Consider the following 25,240-nt stretch of genomic DNA (forward strand, 5'->3'; position numbering starts at 1 on the left):
TTCTAAGCAGAAATTCAGTGTCAGACCTCATAGTGGCACTGCATTTCAAACAAGGAAAATTTGTCTCAAAAGCCTACAGCATCCCCTGTCTCTTTTGACTGGAATTTTGGCCGCTTGGAAGACTGTCTTCACACACATACGAAAGTAAGAGAAGGAATGAGCTGTATTCAGGCCTACAATGAAAACACAGAAGGAAACATAATTGGGCCAAGCTGAAATATAATGTTCTAAGGTTTTCAGATAGGAAAAAAATACGTGATATGGACTATGGCAAGATGTGTCAAGACTGGCAGAATGAAGCAACTAAGATAAGATGGACTGATCTAGTAAAAGCAGCCAGTTACTTAAGGTAAGACAGACAAATTTATCTTATTTACTGCAACTTATTTCATTCCCCATATAAACAGCAATATAAAAAGCATTTTACCATGGCTAACCCATCTACTATTAATTTACAATCAGGACAACAATCACTTCTTAAAGTGTAATGAGGGATGTATGCCCAGGTTTCTGTCCCAAAGCAAGAAGAAAAAGAAAGAAGTAACTGCATTTTTACTGCACGTTGGAATCATTAACATGTTCTATGTTTCTCACAAACCTGGGAATGCTGAAAAGCAGAAGCTATGAGGACAATCAATTTAAACAAATTTGCAAGAGAAAGCTCACAAGATCTTGAAGCAAAATAAAATGATTCCTTTGCTTAACTGCATTACAGACATTTTCCAAAAGAAACCTTAACTATAAATAGGAGGCAAGGGAAAAAAACCCACATACACAAACTGAAGTATCACTCTTCTCTGGAGTTAAGAGTTAATGGCACACTGGAGAAACACAGTAATACGTAAAATTCCGGCAGGTTTTCAGTACATGATGTTCAACTATACAAATACTCTATAAAAATCCCTAAAAATGAACTAGTTTGCTCAGATACAGCCAAACTGTGATTTGTAAGGACTTGTAGTCCGTGGCTATCACAACATCACATACATTAATTAACTTCCATCATCCACGTAGTTTACTATGTCATTGATCTCACCAGGTCTGAAAGTTCCAAGTGTATTTTTCATCATTTTTTATATTTAATCTAAAAACCAATTTTGGGTTTCCTCTTGGCTTATGCCTGTTCCAGAATTTAATTTTTCTTTTGGTTAGAAACATGCTATATATAGCCAGTTTAGTGACATATGCATGCAGGTCCATATTGCTCTTCAGTTTCTAAAGTGGACCTGTCCAGAAAGTTTTCCAATTGACAAAATGTTTTCTCATATTCTCTAAACCATCAGTAATTCATTGTGAAATTATTTGTTACAATCAGCACCTACCTGTAACTATCATTCTGCTTATTGTATCTCACTAAAGCAAAAATATCTGCCATATAGTTAAGGAAGTTAATCCAGTTCTAATCAAGCTGACATGTATTTTACTAAACTTTTCCTGCAGTACATTAATAAAGGTAAAATATACTAAGCAAGTCAAAGCAAATATATAAACAATTATACACTATATAGATTTTACTGTTTATAAAGAAATCCCTATATTAAAATTTTGTTGTTTGATCAACAGTTCTAAAAATCAAGCTACTACCACAGACACAATATAAGACATAGTATAGAAGTTTGTTTTATTTGTATTTGATATATTTGTGATTAAAAATTATTTCAGTTGATAAAGCAGTACTGATACTGAACTTTGTTTATACCAAAGCTTCCAGTGAAGAAAAGACTCCAATTAAATAATTTAGCCAACAGAATTTTAAGAAAATTGAGAAAATTATTTAAAGTGCAAGTTTACTAAGGTTGATGCTCTACCAAAAGAGTTACATTGATGTGGCAAACAACTCTTCTTAGTATTTAGGTTACTTTGACATGTAAAGATTTTTATTTTTTCAATCTTTATTCATTTTTATTCACCCCTAGCAAATGGGTTCTAAGAACATTTAGTCTGCCTGAGAACTAGGTGTAGAAGTCTTAAGCGTTGTGATAACTTTTTAAAACTCAGCAACAGAGTATAGCTCGAAATTAGAGTTTTCTTCTTTTCACCCATTTTTCCCTCATTCCATTCCATCTCGTCTAACAGATGCCTGATCGAGATCTACTATCTACTGATAACTACTTGTGTGACCCCATGATAATTCCAAGGGATTTCCCACTGGTTTTTGGAATCATACAGTCTTCAAAATGTTTTCAACCAGAACTCTGAAAAACACAGGCTATTAAAAAACTGGAGAATATATGGTTAATGTTCTGAAAAATTTGATAAATACTGATCAAAAATACATAAATATTTAAAATAAACAACATCTAAACATTGAAAGGCAGTACTGAGTAAAATACCAAAATTTAATGCTAAAATAATTTACATAACGGAGAGAAATAAATTAATAAGTATTTTTTTTTAAAAGATATAAAATTAAATTAGTGAAATGATACAAATAAATGCTTTCAATAAAAACATGATTTAAAACTCACATTCTTGCTTTTAGCTTATTTTCTAAGGGATTTAACAAATACTGTTTGATGTTCAGGACTTGGAAACTCATAGTCAAGCAGCCAAAAGTGAAGACTGCAAGAATGCAACTGTCTTTGTAAAATAATTTTCACTTCCATAAACAGCATGCAGGGAGGACTTAGGGCAGAATTAAAAGTAATATTGATCTTAAAAAAAAAAGAAATCATTAGAAAATGTCAGGAAAAAGATACGTGTAAAATGAGAGCGAATCATGGATGGCTTGAATGCTGGAGAAGACTCTTCACCTTCCTGAAATATGATAGTGACAATGTCATTTCCAATATGTCGCTTCCTTTCTACCTGGAAAAAAAAAGGAAAAGAAAAAAGGGAAAAAGAAAGAAAAGGCAAAAAAAAAAAGAGACAGACACAGTGAGTTACAAGACATAAATAAGTATTTTAGCAATTCTGTGACAGAATAGTAAAACAGTATTCCTAAACTGCAAACAGAAAAATTACAGTCAGTATGACAGAGGGCAATATAAAATCATTACTTAAGTATAAGCAAGTAAACCTAGAAACAACATGGTGCACACAAGGCAGGTTCTAGAAGAACAGATACTGCGTATGTTTAGAAACGCACTCATAGTTTCCATAATTAATATTCACAAATCAGGCATGGAAGCCCGAGCATTCCAAAAAAGCTAATCTACTGCTTGAAATGAAAGGACAAAAGATTCTGGTGCTAAGTTATTATCTAAAAAAAATATCCTGGTTGGACTCCATTTTCTTCGGTGATCTTGTCATCAGCCCAAGCAAAAAGCACAAGAAAACTGACACAGGAACAGGAAAAGTAAATTTTAATTATATCATTTAACTATATTACTGTAAGAATGCACAGCAAATAATAAATCAAGTAATTTGTAAGTAATTTTGGTAAATCATTATGGATGCACGATGTATGGTAAACAAATGCGCCTATAAGGTATTTTTAAAATCATAGATACAAAAAAAGCCTTCAGCAATGAATGACAGCACATTTGAACAAGAACCCATCAGGTTAATCCATAAGAGTGTGACAGCACTTCTTTACAGTTACCAACATTAACATGCTCACAAGGGGAATTTCTTTCAGGCTACACTAATTACTACTCAAGCAAGAGTTATGTGTTACACATGTGAATATTCCTACAATTCACACAAACAGCTAATTTCCAGTTTTTCTAAAATCTTTGAGGTAGTAATTATAGCAGTGAAGCTCTGAACACCACACTTAATCACTTGTTAGTGAAGCAATTTAGATCTTCTTCACAAGTATCTTTTGTACCTTAATGGAGATGATAGGATGCATTATTTCTAACAATCATGAAATTTTCAGCATTAGGTAGAATACTGAGGAAAAATCTCAAGGCTTACATTTCTAAAATATTAGCAGACAAGAAATCCTTTATTTCTTATTAAGTTTTAGACTTTGTGATTTAACAAATAAATAGGAAAATAAGAAAGAGAGAACCATGTACCTGCTGCTTGTTCTCTCTAGAATATGGTAGCATGGTGGAAACATGGAACATAATTTCATGACCTTGAAAAACTGTATAGATGGAACAGGTTCCAGTTGTATCATCTGCAAGGGAAGCCAACATTTTAAGGAGGAGCATGTCCTCTACGTTTTCTGAAGATGGAAAGATATTCAAGTCCTTCTACCAAATCTTCTTCAGTTATCCTTTTTGGTCTGATCCATTTTAGAAAATGTCCACACTGCATGCTTCATGTGAGTCCAAATCCAAGTTTGCAAATAATCTGCATATTCACACTTAAAACCTACGACGACTTTCACCTACCCTCCTGAAATCACACGGGTCTTCAACCCACAATGTCCTACTATCATGAAGCAAGTAACATGTCAAGCTATTGCTCACCTCATTTCATCTTAAAATGAGACTGTTCACCTTGATAACACATGTCATAACTGCATTCCATACCAGTGACTAAAGCTGACCTGACTCTTTCCTGGTGAAGCAGAGCATTTAGTACACATATGAGGAAGTCTATTTGGGGATTGTTTCTTAACTATGATAGATATATATGCAATAAAAAGAAACATTTAGAATGCAACTCCACCCCCATTTATTGCTTCAGATGAATTCTTACTTTTAGTGTCCAGTCCTCCTCTGTAGCCTGACCAGCCTTTCAAAGTAATTGTGTCGCCCAAGAGATGCAAAAATCGTTGAAAACTTTCACTTCCAGTTTCTACATGTGGGAGGGAGAAATGTGACCAAAAAAGCATACACATACTAATAGAACATGTTTTTAAAATAAGCAAAATAAGGAAATGGGTCCTGCTTCCAGGACACAAGTTTCAGCTGAATTAGTTTCCTTTCATGTCTTCAAGCCTACTGCCTTTCCAGAAACAGCATCCTAACCTTGCAGAATAGGCATCATCACGTGACATTAAACAGTGACCTCTTTTGCTAACACCAATGCTGTTCAAGTGCATAGGAGAATGTGATTGTGCTGTAAAAGAGTGAAAGACTTACAAGCAGTGATTTAATGAGTTGCCTCCTTCAACTGCATCTTTTTTCTAAATGTTATGTCTCTCAGACTATTTCTAGAGGAGAGATTTCACTGTCTTTCAAGCTGTACCAGTAGGCTTTGTACAGCAACTTCTTACAGAATTAGAAGGCCCTGTGCTACAATTTTTCACCCAACATATGAAACCAAACAAAACAACTCTTCATATAACCACTTCCTCCTGCCTTGTTTCCGGCTCTAGGCACCATCTTCCTTTTTTGTTTATTCAGATGAATACAGTAATTAAGGAGAAGGTGAAAACTCACCATTACTGAACATTTCATCATCTGTAAGCTGACCATCCTTAGCATAAAGGACTCCAAATTTAAAATTCACAGATCCCTGTGAAATAAAACCAAATATTATATGATAAACAGACAATGAAACAGAGGACCTAAAAATTTGTTTCCTCTAAAGACTTTTATATATGTATCTTTGTACACATTCTACACATCAGAACATACACTTTATACCATCTCCTATATACCATCTCCTAATACCTAATAATTTACCCTTAAACTTTTATAGTATAGCATAAATTATTCATCTAAGTTGATGATCTATTATTATGAGATATTACGTTGGTGCTCAAAGTTATTTTTGATGTCATGTTCTAAAAACATTAATTTTTACTGTAATTAGCAATTGATTTCAAAGTCATCATAAGCATGTCAAAGCTGTATTCACTGGACAGGTCTGTGAGCTAGAAGTGCTGAAGTTTATACTTACTTCTTGCTCTTCAAGAACCAATAAATCCTGTAAGCAAAAACAGTATCTTTAGCACACTTGTATTAAAGATTCTACAAGGATGATAGTTTTGTGTTTTTAAGTTTTGATTTGAAATTGACAGTTCAATAGAAAAAGACAGTTTAAGTACTACTACACATAATCATCATTATTAGCCGCTATTGGAAGAAACAAACTAGTAGTATTTATACTTAATTACTTCTATTTCCAGAAAATAATAAAGGAAAAGAACCAAACAAAAAAAGTCACCTCCGACCTTTTGTATCTCAGGATGAAAAATTTCTCTTGGGCTCTTCTCAAATTTATCAAGACTCATAGCACTGAAACACAAATGAAATAGTGCTTTATAGAAGGGCAAGTACACATTTCAATGCTGAACCACCAACTGATTGCAGTAACAACTGGCTACAAAATGAATTGTTCCAAGAACCTCTGTTAAATGGAATGTTTTGTGGACCTGCCGTTTCTTTCCCAAAACACTAACTTCCAACACTTCCTAAACTTCTTTTGTATTTTAAAAACAGAAATTAGGAAGACCCCCCATGTGGAGATCAGTTTTAAGTCTATTTATTTATAAAGCACAGAGCTCTACTATATCACCCTTCACTTTGGCTTTAAACATAATCACCATAAGCATTTTAGGAGGGCTCAATAACCAAAGCTAATTTTTAAGTTCTCTCTCTTCTTAAATAATTCAAGGCAAGTCAAATGAAAAATGAGAAGTCCAGCATCAAATTCATACAGCAATGATTCACAGGCAGAAAAGATATTCACATAAAAAGCAGGATCAACTGCCTCAATAAACAGAAGTATCTAATTCATAGCATTTTTTTCTTAACTTATACTTCTGCATTTAACATTCTCTCTATGCCCCTTTCCGTCCATCCCCAAGCATTAAAGAACTGTGTGGTATGTCATGGAACGCCAAATGCAATCTGCCTGGGGCACAGCGAACTAACACAGAGGTGAAATCTTTCTACTGTTGCTTGTGTTAGATCACAGCGCAGAGATTATTTTCTTTAGTTCCTTTTGAAAAGTACTAAAACCTTCCAAAGAATTTAGAAAAAGGACATTTATTACTGCAACTAAGATTCTTTAAGACAGTCTTTATCTAGATTCACACCAGGTGTAAACAGGTTGAGATGTCAAAGGACTATCAACTAGGCCTGAGGGATGCGACAAGGACTGTAAAAGCAAAAAAAATAGTCAGGGAAGAGTTTTCAGTCCAAGCTGAAGCAGGCAAAAGGAGATGACTTTTATGCAATTGACTGCATGTGACACACACCCTGAGAGAAACAAAGTCTGAAACAAGCCTTCCATCTTCCTCTGTAGAGTACTGGAGCATCACAGGGTGCTAGAAACAGGTCAGGGTGTTCTAGCTACAGAGTTACAGCCCTAGGTAACAGATGACAGTTTCTGCACCATGGGATGCCTGACAAGGTAAACACTTGTGGGGGGAGTGGAGAGAGAGGCTGGGTTGGAAAGGGATGTTAGGAAGAGTGACTTCAGTGACTGGTGGGCAGACATGGAAAATCAGGTACTTACGCAGGTCGAGAATACAGTACAATTAGGAACACTATTCAAGCCAAAACAGTAGGAGTTCAAAGAGAGCACTTAGCTCAACTTGAAGAAGAAGATGAAAGGTATCTTAAGTGTTTTCAACCCACTATCTTGACGCTCCAAAACAGAGCCCCAGCCCAGGAAATCAGATTTAAGAAGTGAGACTCAAAGGCCTGATAGCCTCTCAGGTAAATTCAGTAGTCTGGGACTTCTCATAAATCTTGTGCAGTAGCAGGAACATCCAGATCTGTTGGTAGTGACTTCACACCAAAACACATGGTCTGCATCCAGAATTCTCCTTTCACACAGGCACTGACAGTGTTAACCGATGTCCCGGTTTCAATCAAACAAGAGATATTTGTTCCTACTCTATACAGATTACAGGTTTTAAAAACCTGCAAAACACACAGTTATCTGGTACACACCATTTGTTTAGCAAAAGACACTTTTAATGGGTTCCTAGAGAAGCTAAAACCCTTACAGAAGATCCATTAAATGACACTGTCAGAGAGGAATTTAAGAAAACACACCACATAATAAGATTGAAAAACTGCAGATTAAATTTTAATTAATGCTTTGAAAATCAGTGCTCTGACATTTCAGCTGATGAAATTGTTCAAAGAAATAGAGACAGTGTTGGGTTTGCTCACTTTATATTCTCTTCTACCACAAAAGAGGCAGGGCAGAGTACAATCATGCTCATACAAACTCTACATGAGAGTAGGAATTTTCATGGCTTCACTGTGAATTATACACCTGTAGTGTGTAGTAAGACCCAGATGAAGACAATCAGCTAAAGAAATAATTCTTGGCATCTTGACTGCTTGCTTCCTTCCTGCTAGGGCCACATAATAACCAACAGTGAAAACCTACTATTCCTTACCTCTTTTTATTGTCTAATTTTAAAAAATATTTCTTCTCTATCACTGCAGTTCCACTTAGTACCTGTTTTCCAATTGAAAATTGTCCCTCTGCTGAAGAAAAAGTGCTAAGAAATTTCTCCACATTAAAAGTTTTCACTTTGCCTGTCCAAGAACAGGCTTTAAAACCACTTTTTGCTGCCTCCAATGATTAAGACTTGCAAAACTGTTTTTATAGATTTATCATGAAAACCACAGAACATAAGCTCTGAATTACAGGAAAAGGTATACAGATAAATATCTAAACTGATAACTTATTTGTAAATACATACCTTAATATAGATTTCACTGATAATGTTTTTGTGGGACTGTAAGGGAGACATATTTTCTGAGTACCCTGTAAACAAGAAAAGCTAGGATATGCTACAGGACATACCAACTTTTTCTGCATAATCAAACAGGAATATTAATAAAAAACAATTAAGTTTAAAAAAGAAGAAAAAAGGTAATTTTACTTAGCTACATTTACTGATTAGATTTATTACTTAGATTTATTATTACAATTTTTACGTTGATATATTCACTGATTTAGAGGAAAAAAAGTCATGGGTGTTGCAAAGAAAAGAAAAGCAAACCATGCATGTCTACAGTAGAGCTGCTTGTATAAAAGACTGTCATGGTACACACCATGTCATGGAAAAAAAGTGAAACCAGTTTCAGACCTGCCTATTTTCTTACCATTGTACAAGAAAATCCTAAAAGCAGTATAAAGTCATTGACTAAACTGATCATAGGATGTGATCAAGAACAATTTAGGCATCATTTCTAAAAAAAAAAGCATTTTGTTAGAACAATTAGAAAAGATCTGACATTACAGATTCCTGTCAAAAAGTTTAGTGTAACATTATCTGCAAATTTAGTTTAATTTTATCTACTATGGTAGAATTATATGCTCTTATTATATAAGATGAAAATATGTAACAAATACTGGAATTCTAGAGAAAGAAGAAAAAGCATATGATAAACATATCCAAAACAAACAAAAAAAAGTCAGAACAGCAGTTAAATATTTGTTTCTTACTGTTTTTCTCCAAAGTATTGAATGATATTGAGGAATGCGCTGATTATTTTGGTCAGACAGTACAACAGACAGGAAGAAAGGGTTCTTCTCTGCATCTGTACCTATATAATTCTGATGAACTGTTGGGAGAAAAACAAGTAGTACTATCAGTCATAAGGAAGACACACCCATCCACTCGTGTGCAGAATCAAAGAGACACTAGTCTATACATAAAAATATACCATTGTATTAATAAATAACTACGTATTTATATATAGATGTGTAAAAAAAACACCCCAAGAGATAAGTACAGCTTTTAAAGCCAATCAGGATTTCAAAACATCCGTTTTTGGTAGCAGGGGTTTCATTCCTTACAGAAACCCATCCTCAGTTTTCAGGTTAAAAACACACGAAACAAGGACTTGTTTCATGTACAAGACATTAAAAAATGTTTTAATACTAAATTAACACCATACCTTTTCCATATTGAAATAATAACAATTCAAAACTACATTGCATTTTCATTGGTCTGAATTCCAATCCATCCGCAAAAAAATAATTACCTTTCCCTAAAAAATACTTGAAGTACCATCTTGTATGATACTCTGGGTTTTCCAAATGCACATCTGTTCTGTGCCATGTACCTGGAGCATAGTCTGTATTCTGAAATAGAATTGGGAGACTGTTACATTAAATGCCAAGGGAAAAAAAGAGGATAAAATATAGGCAAAAACAAATAAAGACTGGCTGATTCACTTGAAATTTTAGCTGTAAACTAGTTTTTAAAAAGCAAGGATTTTTCTGAAGTCAGTTGGTGTGTAGCTGAAATAAAGATTTCTCCCTCTCATTTACCCTTTGTTGTAATTTCTCCCTAAGTACTTAAGTCCTAAAATGTCATTGAAAAGGAGGTCTTTCAATGTAGAATTTGAAGACAAACATTTTTAAAACTTAAATAAATTAATGCTTTCTGGTTTCATTTTCTCAGTTATTCCCAAATTAATCCTCAAAGTCTCCTTGCTTAACTAAAGCATGCCTTGGAAGTTCTTCAGTGCTGTTTCTCATAAATTAAGGTAAATTCCCAAGCATCCCTCAAGTCCTTTCCCACTATGAATTAACATGCGAAGAAAAAGCCATTCTCCATAATCATTCACCCTGTGGTCATTCATCACCCACTCTATGAATCTTTCTGCGATACGAGCTAATCGGCTTTTAAGCTGCATGAAACTGAGCTAAAAAGACAGAGAACCAAACATGACCCCCACATAGAATCAGTGCAGAATAGTCAGACTGCTTTCAACTGTAGAGAAACATTTTAACAGAGTAAAAGCAGAATATTTTAGTAAAAGCCTGTCTGCACAAGCCAGCCTTTAGTCCAGGCAACAATATTAAAGGCAGTGTCCTTGAAACTCTACTGGAGCAGTGAGAATAAAGAAAAACAACAGCCTTGTGTATTAAGAAAAGCATGCAAAACAATATGTATTAACCAATAGTAACTTGCTAAGCCTGTGGACTCTGTCAAACCCTATAAAAGTGTGCTAAAGATAGAAATAAACAACGTTCGCCATACTACTGTGAAGACTCGTGAATAGTCTGAGCAGTTTCTCAGTAGTCAACTCTGCAGCCAGTGCTGATGCAAGCAGATGATCAGTAACAGTTTGCTGTTACTATTAGTTTAATACACAGCTTACCAAGATCTTACAAGTATTTCTAGAATATAAGGTCTTCTTTTTTCCAATATTAAGATGGTATTTACAGGTGAAAAAGTTTTGCCAAGGAAGATAAAACATGAAGTGGAAACCTAAGTGTCACTGGAGTGGTTGCAGGAACACACTGTGAGTTTAGCAGAAAGAAAGATGAAGAGAATGACTCTCTGAGGCTCTGCTCAACTTCTTTCTCTCTTATTTGAAGATAAGCATAGCCGTGAGAAGACAGCTAAGGGTCAAAAAAATGAAACAAAACCTCATCACGCCAAGGAGCTAACTTTAAAGCACAGAGGTCAGCTTGGACATCATAGTACCAACAGGACAGCATATATACACAGTGATGAACTAGAGACTGGGAAGTGTCATTCAGAGGTGTTTTTCTCCTAACACAATCAAGTGAGCAAAAATGTTACTAAAACGAAACAAAATGCCAGAATTTTCAAAGTCCTCTTCCTTAGTAAATGACTGCAAAGGCATCTTTCATAGGTGAAAAATAACTGAATATGAATAATTTTTTCAGCATTCTATGAGCATTTTCGGGCACTTACCTCACCAGAGGAGCCATTTTCCACACGGAACCGTCCAGCTCTTTGAATGGCTCCATCAGCATCACTAGATATAAGCTATAAGAGAGTTTAACATAGAGGTTCCATTTCCAAAAATAGCATATGATCAGCAATCAAAGCTTACTACCATTTCTTTTTGTTCCAGGCATCCTGAGTCCCCACAGAGAAGAGATCAGTCTAGCTATTACTAATTTGACTGAAGATTTTGAATGACCCCGCAAGAACTCTAACCAGGCATGAATGACATGCTACTGTGGAAAACATGTAGCAAGAGAAGTTAAGTATTCAACTTAACCTTTAAACATCTGTACTCCAAAAACAACACACTTTCATAAAATGCTAGCAGAATTTTTAAGAAAAACAACCAAGAAACAAGAACATTTGTGTGAGCTTATTGTCAATTTATAATTATAAATAACTTTTTCTTTTCCAGCAAAAGACTCTAAGTACTAGGAATGAAAGAGCCTCTTACCAGAAAACAGTTTACTTGACCTTTTGGATTAAAACACCACAGCTTTTATGTGGAATGTATGGAAAGAAAAGATACCTGGTGTTCCCACAGTGCAACTTCCAGCAACTAGGACACCAATTTACACCCAATTAACACACACATTAATAAATATACTACCCAAGACCTTTAAATTTACAACTATAGCTAGTAGAATACTTGTGATTTCCTCCCACAGTAATAGAGCTGGAGCTCATTTTCTTAACTCCTCCCCCCTTCTGCTATCCTACAGTAAATTTGTGTAATTTCATTATGACCTTGTAATCAGAATGACACTGTTTTAACTGCTGACATATTTTCCCAGTGGAGAAGAAATTTATATATGAGAAAAAAGAAGTGCCAACTTAATTGTTGAATTTCAAGAAAATACAGAATAACTGATAGATTCTAGGGAACTGTTTTCAAAATCCTAATTCTGACTAGTTCATTTAGTTTTAAGCCCTCTCCCACTATCATGGGTCATGTACATATCAAATTATATACACATGTATGTACACACATGGGCATGTATACAATTTATAACTTAAATAATTGCAAGTATATCAGTAAATACTACCCTAATTTTTTGCCATCTTCATATTCTAAGAGGAAGAAAGGCTCAATTTCCATCTGGAGGTAAACACAGTATTTATATAACACTTCCTTTCCTGTTACAATTAAATATTAATTAATAAGGTAGTAAAAAGATCTGCTCTCACAGGTCTGATGTATATCTATTCAGAAACCGCTTTATATAGCTTACAACTCTCAAGTCCAGCTAAGAAAGCACATTTTCCAAACTAGATCAAATTCTTTTACTTGGAAATGAAAAGGATTAGAGCTCTGCATTATAAGCTGATAAACTGAAGGACAGGCTATGTTCACTTACAAGCTCCACAGATCCATAATGCTTTCTGCTAAACTCTCCGCGTCTGCAACCCAGATCTTCAGAGACAGAGCTGGAATAGAAACACTTCATCAGTGTACACAAGTCAACTAGCCTTACATTTCCCACAGTGCTATACCCTGCCGTTAAAAAAATATCATTTCTGCTGAGCAAGGTTCACAGCATATAAACTCACTGCTGCAGGGAACCCTTCTTACAGCACGCACAATCTCTAGCAGCCATTGCAGTCTGGCTTTCACATTACTCCTAAAGGAAATGTCCGTGCCCTGACTGGAAGCAAAAGCTATGATTAAGTTAAATACTTAGGCATGATGCAATCAGAGTTCCAAAGCGGGTGGTGGCTCATAACTGTGTTCAAAATGTAAACTTAATGTCTCAAAGAGAACAACTGCACTGTACAACTCAGTAAGACCACACATAGTAGGTTGCTACTGGCTTTTTCAGTAATTTTTTAGCCTACACACAACAAGAAACAAAATCAGTACTTTAATTTTAGAGCATAAGGAAATAACAAGCATTTCAGAGGTTTCCCTCCACCACCTTAACAAAGACAGAAAAGCGATTCTAGAATGTGAAGTCCAAAATCCACCTGCATTACCAACCTCATACCATTGTATCACTTTACGCACCACCTCTTCACAAACTGCATTCCAAAAATTTGAAGACACGGATTGTCTTCAAATTATTTGTCTTATTCTTTGTCTTATTATTGTCTTTGTCTTGCCACAAACCACACCCTTTAGTATCAAAAGTATTTTTCTGACAGCACTCTCAATAAGTAAAAAAACCAGGAGTATATGTGAGCTAATGATTAAAACAAGACTGCTTTAATATCAATATTCTCATTCACGTCCCAAATTCAAACTACCTAAAACATACCTACCCTTCAAACACACTAGCAGTCCTTTTAAAAATCAGAATTATACTAAAGAGCTAATATCTGCTTTTACTCAACCTAACTACTTTATATCGCACATCACCTGTTTCATATCTTGTAAATAAAGCAGAATCTTACACCAACATAAATGCTATAGAGACAACCTCTTAAAAATTAGGCATCTTAGCTTCATTTTAGGCACAGGTAAGATTCACATTATCACGCTACTTTGCATCAGTGCATATACTCCCTAATGAATTCTTGCCTGCATACCTCTTTGTATCTCCATTCTTGGTTACCATCAAGATTTGTACTCAACTCTCTCACATATCACATCTGCTAATTTAAAAAATACACTGTGATTAAAATCAACTGTTCATATGAATTTTCTTCATTGAATTACATCCTTCCTCAGTCCTGATCTATATAAGAAAAATGGCTGTTCGAATTATGACAATTTTAGTGTTTTTATCCTATTAAGATGAAATGCCAGCACTAAAGAGGTTAGTTCATCAGTGCCTCAGATGGGCTCAGTAGTTTAAAATTTACTTACATTGTGAAGTATTTAAATACAGATGCGCCTTTACTCACATGAATATAACTAACCAACTTGCATGCATTTGTACAGCATCTACACAGTATACTCCACCTCCCTTTCCCATTTCTCTGGAAATGACAGATGCAGTCGTATAAATGAACAGTAATAATGAAGAGGAGAGAGGACTACCTTCCCCCCGTTTCAACAGAAGCTCCTACTAAACTGTGCTGAAAGCTGAACAACGAAGCACAATCAAATGCATTTGCTAATCTAAATGTAGACATTTTTAGGATCCTAGTGTCAAATCACAAGTTTTGTCTTTCAGAAGTTCGACATTGGAAAACACTTTGCCTGGGGGTCGGGAGAGTAGTGGCAGAAGGGGGTGAGTTTGCACCTGTGTGATCAGAAGGATATAGCCTGCGTGCTCCCTTGGGCTTGCCATTCTCCTTAGCATCTACATGTTTACTTGTCAGTGTCGGTCAATCTATTTTCATTTAAGAAAGTCACAAGCACTAACGCAGCCAGCAATCGTGTAATTGCAGTGATATCCCAGCGCTATCTGCTTGCACGAGCACAAGGCTGAATACGCTGCGAAACCGACTCCGAAGCCGCTCGTCCGACTCCGCCCACACCACCTGCAGCAGCCCGAGGGAGACGGCTGCAGCTCGGGGGTCCTGCTGCTCCGCTAGCCCGAGGACCAGCCGCCCCACACCACAGCAGCGTCCAGCGCCGCTCGCCCGGGCGGACCCTCCAGTCCCCGGTCCGTAGAAGCAAAGCACCGCCTTCCTCTCCGCCATCGCCGGTCGGCAGCGCGCCGCGCCCCCCCCACCCGAGCTCAGCCCCCTCCTCCGGTACCGCTGAGTGAGGCCGAGGAACCGGGTGGATGCCCCTTCCGCGCTGCTCAGCTCCATGCGGGCGGCCAGACGGAGACTTCACCCCTCCAGCGTTGCTCCCGCGGCTCCGTCCCGAGCGGCAGAGATGCCGGCAGCTGTCCGCGTACATCCCGCTACCCCGGCGCACGGCCCCCGCGTCCGCCCCGGGCCGCCAACCACTCATATGCCGCGTCGGCCGCTGCGCCGCCGGCAGGGCCCGCCGGGAGTTGTAGTCTCGGGCTGAGAGCCGGCTGCCCTCCGCCGCCGGGAGCTGCAGTCCCGCGAGGGGAGCGAACGGGTCCTTCGCCCCTACGCCCCTGTGCCAGTACCGCCCCTCCGGAATGTCGGCTTTATAAACGCCAAGGTAAAACATCGTTCCAGACGAGAGTTTTACATGGAAAGTAAATACTATTCGATATGCCCGCAAGTAGCAGAAACTAGTCAGTTCCAAGACAGCCAAGAGGATAGGTCAGATTTGCTGCGGAATGCTGCTCTCAAATCCAGATTGAGAGGATTGATGAGTTTGTCTTTACAAACAAGCTATGGGTCTGCTGATAAGATGCAGCTATCAGTGAGAGACAACAGAAACAATGGCATAGATTCCACTGAAAGATGAAAGAAGCACTGAAAGAGCGCCATGAATTCCACGAGAGTTAAGAATTAAGAAGGGATTATGCATTGGGGGTGGAGGGGGGGGGAAGGTACCCCAGGTGTCAGGCGTTCCGGGAAGCCTGTACCTCTCAAGTACGTCAGCCTATGGGGAAAGAGAGAAGGGACGTACGGCCTAGAATTAGGATAAAAAGGAGGCTGCACCCTCCAAAAATTTGAGAGACCCCAGGGGAATGCCCCATGGCCTCTCCCTTTATTCAAATAAAGTAAAAGGATTCCTCTGTCTCCTTTTTGGACATAAACCTCTGGTCTTTGTGGATTGATTTTCCTGACAAGATGACACACCACAATGATTCATTTACACTTACATGACTGAAAGTTAGCTTGCGTGGTGACTCACAGGCCAGATGAAATGCAAAGGACTACAAGACACATCTACACAGCATTGTACTTGGTACTGAGAAAAGCCAGTCATCAGAGTTTTTCAAAAATCTATCATAATAATAAACATATTACCTAGAAGTACAGCGTCCATTTAAGGGCCCCCTAAGGCTTTTCACAACCACAGGAGACTCAAGGACCCAGGCACACTTAGGGAGAGGGTAGGTAGCCAACTTGTTGAGATTTGGCCCATGTGCCACTAAACTCATCCGTTGATTTTGGATTTCTTTCTTGTAGCTAAGAAGACTGAGAGGCTAACCAGCCATCATGGCACTTTCCAAGGCAGACTTATTTCAGGTCCAACATGGATTCATGTCGCTGGTCATCCAAAAGATAAGTTGGGGGCCACGGCTTGGAAATGGGATGATAGTAGGGTAGTGGGTTGGAAATTACTGGGACAGGTTTAAAAATTAGTGGAGGGGAAACGGATGTCCTTTAAGGGGTCTCTTAGGACAGCTAAAGGGAGTGGCTCTACTTTTGATTGCTGGTGTAGGGTATGCAGTGCAGAACAGTTCCAGTCTGTACTGTCCAGTCTGTGTTGTGTTGTCTGGTATGCTGTGTTGTCTAGTATGTCTTTGGGATCCCTTGGATCAGATATCTCTGCCTTTTCCCCTGGAGGGCCTTATCACAAGCATTGACCATCATTTCTAGATTCTTGAACATTCGCGTTTCTCGGCACTGCGCTGATATAGTTTGTTCTTTTTTGAAATCCTCTACCTATCTTCGAATGGGTACAAGTCCTTATCCACTGTAATGAAACATTGCGGTATATAACTGCCCAGTCTCTGAGTCTCTTCTCAGAAGCATCGAGTCGGACATCTTTTGAGGCCTCATTCCTGGCTCTGTCACCATCCATCCTTTCCAGCTGTGCATTGTAACATCCTGGGGCTTGGAAGATTGAATGGATATGAGGAGCATTCTAAATGTAGAATGTAGATCTTGATCATTGTGACCAACAGTTCTTTTAACAGGTCACTGTTGAAATCTTTTCTTTGGCTCCTTAGAGCCTCCTCCATCCACCATTGCCATACCATTGGCCATCTCTTTTGGCGTTGTCTTGGTCCTTTGCCATTATTCTTCTTGCTGGGATCTTTTTTTATCACACTTCTGTCATACTGCTTGTGGCATAATATGTTGTTTGTGTTTAGCCTGGAACTGCTCTGCCCTGTGGGACAGATGGGGGGGTAGTTGGAGTAGAAAGAAGACTTTACAGGTAACGTTTTGTTTTGCTTAGCCACCTGAGCCACATCTCAGATGGAGTGACCGTGGCCAGTCCGTGCAGAAGGCAGGCAGAGACAGCAGAAGCAGTACAGAGGTGTCTTGCAGTTTTCTAGTCATTTGTCTTACTTCACGCTGTTGTGAGATTCTAGGCAGTTTGCTTTGAGAAATGTGAACTTTGGAAAGGTTAAACTTTCCCTGTGCAGCTGAGTGACTTTGACAAATCTTTTTGCAGAGGGATAGGAACCCAGTAAACCTGATACGAACGCAGGAGGCCAGAGGAATATGGCAACAAGGTGGGTCGGCACCCCAAGTCCGAGCTGCAGCCTGACTTTCTTGTTTCTATGTTTCCCTTTTCATTCACCTTTTCATTTCATTTTGAAGATGAAAAGCATTCAGCACAGCCAGGTATCAGCACTGGGGGAGACCATGACCGGATGAATACTGGCAGCCAAGATGAGTATAGTTTCCAGCACAGATTCAAATGCTACCAAAGTTGTTGTAGTAGCAATGAAACTATAGCCTTTGGCGTTTTTTTGTGTTTTACAGGTGGCCTGCAGCATTTAAACTGCCAGTCCAATATGACCAAGACTCTTCCAGAAGGATGTCACATCCAAGCAGTTTTGGACGGAAACTACCTCAGCCACACTTTTGGACCCTGAGTTGCTACACTCCTTTCCATTTTGTTTTGCCCCTTCTCCCTGGGCAGGTCAGTCGTTGTTTGGCTTTTCAGGGGAAGCCTAAATGGTGGCTATGTTACAGCATTTTTCTTTGTCCCGATTTCTAGGAAGCAAAGCTGGATATCTGCAGTCAAGATCAAGCAGGCAAGGTGAGCAGTGACAGGTGGAGATAGTGAGTTATTATTGCTTGGGTGCCACATTGTGGTGCAATTCTCAATATCCATTGCTGTTTGTGTGTTTTAGGCAGCCCACTGATATTACGCTGAGGCCCCCTCACCGACCTGCCAACAGACCTAGTTTGCTTCTCTTGTGAGCCCCAGGAAGTATTACAGGAGTCTGTGATGAAGTTTTGGCCTTTTCCACGTGCAGGTGCTGTCAGGGTAGCCTTTAAGAATGACCAAGGGGTTGCGGTGAGTCGGGGATGTTGGGAGGAGGAGTGAGGGTCCACTCAAGTTTCAGCAGTGCCACATCACCGTGTGCCCTGCGCAGGCGTGCTCTGCGACGATGGCATCTGGCTCCCAGTGTGGCCGAAGTGTGTGGACCCAGGATATGGGTGTTTTCAGGAGACCGTGAGTAGCAGAATTGTCAAGTTTTGGCTGATGTGCTGCTAAGATCACACACTGACGTTCAAAACAGAATGTCATCTTTATTGTATCAATGAAAGATTTATTATATCTTTTGTATCAAAAAAATATTTATTATATCTTTATTGTAGTGAGAGTATTGTATTGAGACAGCATCCTGGTGACAGCAGGGACTCGCCAGACAGCGAGGTGGCCTTCCTTGGCACCCCATGTGGATTCTCACTCCTGGGCTTCTGAAAGATAAGTCGAAGGCTTTGACCCACAGAGGGGGATGAAAGCGGGGTGCCGGGTCAGGACTCGTGGCCAGGGATTTTTGAGTCAGCTTTGGGGACGGGGCAGTCCCAGCTGTGGCCCCTTAGGCCACATCAAGGGAAAGCCTCACTTTGGCTCACAATGCTGAGGTACGCAGGACAGAGCAGTCCTGGGGTGTGTCGTGTCACTCGTTTGTTGTACCTTCTGTGTCTTTTGTGCCTCTCGTGTCATCTGTGTGTTGCCGAAGGCTTTCTAGGGGCTTACAGGAAACCCTGGCGTCACTCTTAGCATCTCTGATCTCTGTGTTCCTCTGCCCGGTGCCGAGGCCATCAAAGCTTTGGCTCGGGAGCTCTCAGAGGCCTCGGAATCGCATCACTCTTTAGAAGCATCCGATCAGATGTCTTTTAGAGGTCTTGTTCTGAGCTGCGTCAACAGCTGTGCCCCACAAGGATCCATTGTTGCAGATTAGGACTTGTACGAATGTAAAGATGAGTGGAAGATTGTGGCCATAAAGATTTTCGGGCATCCATCTTGGCAGTTCTTGGACTAAGTCGTTCTGTTGGCATCTTCTTCCTCCGGGGTTCTACAAGCCTCATTGGCTTGCAGTCTTTCTCACTTGGGTCTTCTCGTTCCACATTCTCTCAGTCCTTGTGGCCATTCTTCTAGCCCAGAGTTTTGTCTCCCTGTTGTGTCCCCCTGTCTGTTGTCTTGTGTGTCACGGGTGTCTGGGTGTATTTGGCCCAGAGCTGCTCTGCCCTGCTGCCCAGCCTGGCTGTAGGTGTGAAAGGACAAGTCCGAGGCCCGTGTAATTTGAAATTTGGAATGTAGGCTGTAGTTGTAGTCTGGATGGTATTCCTAGATTGACACAAGATGTCTGGAGCTGTGAAGTTATCCTGCAGCACTTTGACTTTTGTCCTAGCTTTCTTTCAGATGCGGATGGATTAAATTTGTGGCAGAGACCCCCATCCCAAATGAGGATGTACCCCCAAGAATGTCAGTCACAGGTTTTGACTGCTGCCAATCCCTGGTGTTGTTTCGGGGTTTCTTCCCAGGTTTTTGTTTCTTTAGGTGTTGGGTTTTTTGTTGCCTCACTCATGTTATTTTCTTATTGTCTGTGGTGCTCCACACGCCACTGTGCCCCACTAGATTCTTATATCCTGTTCTCTGTCCCTATTCTTTTATAATTTGTCTCTTTTGTGCTGCCCATCCCAGCTTTGTTTGTTTTCCTTTTCCCCTCGTTGTATTTGGTGTTTCTATTCAGGGTTTTTTGCCTCACTCATGTTCCTTTTTTTATTCTTGGTTGCCATATTGTGCTCCCAGTTCCACTGGTTCCCACTGGATCCTTGTGTCTCATTCTCTGTCCTTGTTCTGTTTTAATCCCCCTCCATTGTGCTGCCCCTCTTTTTTTTTTTTCCTCCTTCATCTTTCAGCCTGTTCTTTCTTTTCTTCCTGTGTCCTCTCTGCTGCCACTCCCTCTTTCTGCCTCTAGCCTGTGCCTGGGGTTTTGGGGGAGGGATTTCTGGGACCTGCCCCCCTTTTCTTGTTGCAGCAGAGCTCCGTTTTGGGAGGGGGTCTAGACCTAGAAGGGCTTCCAATAAAGCAAGGTGCTGCTGTCCAGGGCAGTCGGAGTTGTTCTGTGCCTTCTTTGGGGGTGAGAAGCAAAGGCTGAGCGGGACGGGGTGGAGACTGGGGGGCTCCCATGTCACTTCGGGCACGCCGAGGACCCCACCACACGCTGCGCTGCGCTGGAGGAGCAAGGTGAGCAGGGAATGGGGAGGGCTCGTGCTGGTAACCCTTCCCCAGAGGGGACCCCAAGCTGCCAGGAAATTCCTAGAGAGGGCTGGGTGCAGAATACAAAAACCTATTGAGTTTTTCTGGTTTGTATGTTAGTTATTGGCAAGGAATAGGAATTTATGTCTAAATTCCTTTGGAAAGAAGCCCTCTCTCTGTCCACTCCATTGTTATGATTTTATAATGTCAGTAACAGAAATGGGTTTTGTTTTTACATATATTACTTACATGTGTGATAAATGTAACTTTGGAAATCTTAAAAACGAGTTTCACTTAATAAATTATAAAAATAATTTAATATAAACAAAAGACAATTAGGAGACAAAAGAAATAAAGCAAAGGGTTAAAACGGCCGGGTGCCCTGGTGGGTTACCAGGAACACACCTGGTATCTCAGGAGTGTCCTTTTTATCCCATCTTTGCTGTGAGAGGTTAATGCATATTCAAGCATGTCCCCTCCCTGGTTCCACCTTCTTGGATCATGCTGCAGATGGTCACTTGTTGATAACAGCCTGGGCCCCTCATCCTTCCCCTGAGGGCAGCTGGTCTTCATATCTTCTGCTGATAACAGTTTGGGCTCTATTGTTCTGATAACAGCTTGGGCCCCACTGTCCTTGCCCTCTGGGGTTTCCTTGCCTTGTACCTAGGAAATTCTTTTAAACTTAAGACTTGTTAGCATAGCTAAAAAGTATTTAATATATAATATTCATCTGCGAAAGCCAATATCACAATACAAATTTATAACAAACCCCTCCTCTTCTTTTTTTATAAATCATTTGGCTTGAGCAATAATTCTTGTATTCTAGCTTCTAGCACTCGTTCATTTTTTATTTTTTTTTTTGTGCCATTCCAGATGTAGCCAATTTTGAGTCTGTAGGCATTACTACTATTTGCATGCCTTGCACTACTTTGGTGATTAGCCAAATTAAACAGGGGATTAAACAAGGAAGAAATATTAAACCAGCTGTAGCACTGCTACAAGAAGAAACTTAGCTTCTTCTACTACTCTATCCCCAATGTATTATCCCACCAGTTAGTGGTCATTACTGATTTTCATTTTTGGACTGGCACATGGGCCATTTTTCTGATTTCTTTGGCGATATCTAGAACGGCATTTTTATTGTCATTGAAAACAACAATCTTATGTATTAATTTTCTCACAGAACACCCCTTCTTTTATCCAATAAATAGTCTAAAGCCAGCTTATTTTGATATATTGCCACTGGCTTTCATCACTGACTGGCTATTAATTCTATAGCTCCAGCTGTTTCACTGGTTATGATTTCTACAACAACTTGGAGTTTCATAATGCAAAAATTGGGGTTCGATATCTCCAACTTCCATCTTGTGCCCAAGAATGTTTCTAATATGTGTTCAGGGGCTATTTCTCATCTCCCCATTTTTGAGGTACTCAAACTATTCCCTTTTATTTCTTTTTAGGACCTCAAAAACCAACACCCCCAACTAATTTCTGTCTTGTCCTGACAAAAAGAAAAATCCTAGCTGAATCATTCTCAGAGTACAATTCCCCTTCCATTGCGAAGGGAGCTTTGGGTATGCCCTTTTTTCACATATCCCAAAATAAGACATCTGGTGCTTTCTAATAGTCATTTTTCTGTTGATTTTTATTTCACCAAAATTTGACTATTTCCAGAGTAAGGATTTTTCCCTGTACTTTTACACTGGAAGAATCTGGTTCTATTACTATGTACACATTTTTTTTTCTTTTACTTTCCTTTGGGTCTAATACCGAGTTGGTTTCTCTGGAACTTACTATGTACAAGTTTTATTACCAGCTTTATACTTTTTACTAGGAGTATTTCTCACTTCATGAAGAAGTTTTCTCCATTTAATTGCTGTTTGAGCTTTGCTTACATGTCCTGAGTGAGGTTAATACAGGTCTAGGTTACTGTGTTGGCTTTATCTTTTCACTTACCATTTGCTCTCTTACCAAATCTTGGTTATTTCTCCTGGCAACAACTGTGAAGAAAATCCATCTTTTTCTCTTTTTTTTTTTTTTTTTTTTTTTTTTTTTTTGGCAGTTGTTTTCTAATCTGTTACTACTTGTTCCTAGATTTTCTGTGGTCTAATATTTTCCCTTATGCATACAGGTACTTAATTTGGATGGGTTATAACAGTGATTATCGATACTGGTGTGGGTAATAAGAAAGAAACCCCGGTGTCATTCCATGTAAAGCTTTTGATAGCATTTGTAACATGGCTTTGCTGGTGTCCCAGAAGGGAGAAGGATAAGTGACAGAAGAAGGAATAATAGGGGTCCAGTATGGCTTACACCCCCACCAATCCTGCCTATGAGGTTACAGCTCACAGCAGGTGTTTATATTCTTCTCGGTGGCGAGTTGTAGTGGTCAGTCTGGTCTTGCCCCCTCTTTCCTTGTCACTTCCTCTTTTGTAATTTCCAAGCAAATTTCTTTTGACACCTTTTAACAGCAGTTTCCCACCGTTCCTCAGGTACTTCCCACTCAACAAGCACTAGTAATTTCCCATCTGTAAAAAAGAGTTATCATTTAAGTTATTCTTAATAGATTTGACACCTAACACTTCCTGCAATGAGAGGCTTAACTTTGTGGACCACAATACCTATTATTCTCTAATTTAAACACTTATATTTAATCCAGATAGCATGTCCCGTATTGGGATGATTTAGACAATGTGTATGATGTGGCACTGATGGAAGTTGTGGTTCTCCCCCCTCCTTTATACAAATCACAGGCAAAAGTAAAAATATACGAGGATTTCCCAACCAAAACAGCCCCAGTCCTCCTGTTTGGAGTGGGAGTTTTCCTCCCCAAGGTGGATATTGAAAGTGTCCCAGAACTTGTCCAGGCAGGACTTGAAACTACTGATACAGGCTTGGTCTTACTTCCCAGTTAGGCGTGATTCTTAACTCATTCCTTGGATCATTTGGATTGTTTCAGTTCATTACCGCCGGTCTCTGCTCAAGAGTACATTTGGTATCACTGGGTTTGGGTGTTACAGTCCAGTCCTCAGCTCTTTTGATCTTATTGGTGTGAATCCAACTTCACTCTTTGGTCCAGATTGCAGCTTCTCTGCCTTATCAGTAGTACCTGAAAACAATTTCTTAATAACACAGGGAGAATGAAAACGTCACATCAAAATTTTCCATCAGTATTCTTTAAAATCCTTGGGTTAAGCGAAATTTAACAGTTAACATAGGAGCCGATCTCTTTCTGTGCGTTCAGATTAGTTAAACAAGAAAGGCTAGGTTAGTTTTGGCTTCAAATAAATTACATTCATTACCTTTTTTACCTTTTGGTTACTATTTACTTGTTTAGCTTCACAAACTTCTTTTTATCGGTTTCTTAGAACAAACCCCTTCCTTTTAACAACAAGAGTAAAAGAAATAGAAGAAAAAAATAAGAGAGAAAAAAAAGATCCTATTTCAAGAAATTAAACACCTTGATGAGGTTTTCAGAACCTAACGAGCAAGATTACTTTTGCTTTGGTCTCATCATCCACCGGTCTGTTTCTCGGCTTTTGTTCCGTTCCTTTCCCATTCACAGCAGTTTTTCAGGCTATCTCTCTCCCCCACCCCTGCTGCCGCAGCTCTGGGCCGAGCAGGCTGTTTCAGCCGCTCGCTCTGCAGGGGCCCACTGGCGTCCTTGCCAGTCACTTACGTGCTGACCCTGGGACAAAGCTGGTGTCCCCTCTTTCCCTGCTGTGCCGTCCCTTCACACAAAGGACTGGCATTTTCAAACACACTCAGCTCCCACCACAGCCGAGGGGCAGAGCCCAGAGTCCACAGTGCTCTGGTCTGGGGCTCCTCTGCTGAGCCAGCTCGCTCTTCAGCGGCAAACCTCACCCAGCACCGCTGCAGGGCCGGCGAGCACTCCCAGCACCCCGCACCCCTGGAGACCCCGGCACAGACAGGGCGGGTCCCGCTCCAGCAGCGCCACTCACGAACCGCGCTCTGCACCCTTCACATCGGGTGGGAGAGGACCAGGAGCCGCCACACCGGGCCCTGCTGTTCGCCACTCACAGGGACCGGGTCCTGCTACAGCCGCTTTACATAAAAGCAATAAAACAACACCTAAACCTAGCAACTCTTAACCCAGCGCTCCAGATGCTCCTAACATCTCCTATTGCGGGCACAATTCTCACCTCTAATCGCGCTTGAAAGTTTTTCTCCCCCCAAGCCAGTGCTCACTCTTCGGAGCCAACAAGACACTTCTCGCTCTCTTTCTAAAAATCTTTACATCTTTAATGAAAGGAAACGCAAACCTCTCTCTTTCTCTTTGCCACTATTATCTCGCCACTCTTTACACCACATCCCTCCAGAATCTCTACTACACAAATTACTTTGCTTCAGAATCAACAACAAATTCTAACACCTCCTTTTGGGGACGCTCCCCAAAGCCATCAAAGGCGCTAGACACAGAGACCAGTCAGCTAGCTAGCTACTTTTACCAACTAAAACAAACTTGAAATTTC

At 39.8% G+C, this 25,240-nt stretch overlaps 1 protein-coding gene and 1 long non-coding RNA gene across 2 annotated transcripts in view; one reads left to right on the forward strand and one right to left on the reverse strand.

Moving 5' to 3' along the window:
• The window catches only part of GARNL3 (GTPase activating Rap/RanGAP domain like 3), a 37,515-nt gene extending 21,995 nt beyond the window's left edge, over nt 1–15,520 (reverse strand). The window contains exons 1-13 of the mRNA XM_023938420.2: nt 15,177–15,520; nt 12,889–12,958; nt 11,495–11,569; nt 9,807–9,906; nt 9,265–9,383; nt 8,516–8,580; nt 6,020–6,083; nt 5,746–5,772; nt 5,283–5,358; nt 4,597–4,695; nt 3,966–4,069; nt 2,700–2,808; nt 1,323–1,368 (exon numbers count right to left, since the gene is read on the reverse strand). Of these exons, the coding sequence (XP_023794188.2) occupies nt 1,323–1,368; nt 2,700–2,808; nt 3,966–4,069; nt 4,597–4,695; nt 5,283–5,358; nt 5,746–5,772; nt 6,020–6,083; nt 8,516–8,580; nt 9,265–9,383; nt 9,807–9,906; nt 11,495–11,569; nt 12,889–12,958; nt 15,177–15,232 (1,010 nt within the window). The 5' untranslated portion in view covers nt 15,233–15,520. The remainder of the gene's footprint in view (nt 1–1,322; nt 1,369–2,699; nt 2,809–3,965; nt 4,070–4,596; nt 4,696–5,282; nt 5,359–5,745; nt 5,773–6,019; nt 6,084–8,515; nt 8,581–9,264; nt 9,384–9,806; nt 9,907–11,494; nt 11,570–12,888; nt 12,959–15,176) is intronic.
• Nucleotides 15,521–16,480: 960 nt separating this feature from the next.
• Nucleotides 16,481–20,705, forward strand: LOC111937160 (uncharacterized). The gene is made up of 4 exons (XR_002868464.2): nt 16,481–17,757; nt 17,846–18,170; nt 18,249–18,290; nt 18,385–20,705. It is a non-coding gene; the product is annotated as an uncharacterized LOC111937160 (long non-coding RNA).
• Nucleotides 20,706–25,240: the final 4,535 nt, after the last annotated feature.

Source organism: Cyanistes caeruleus, chromosome 20, assembly GCF_971803275.1.
Source record: "Cyanistes caeruleus chromosome 20, bCyaCae1.hap1.1, whole genome shotgun sequence".
In the NCBI taxonomy this organism is placed as follows: domain Eukaryota; kingdom Metazoa; phylum Chordata; class Aves; order Passeriformes; family Paridae; genus Cyanistes; species Cyanistes caeruleus.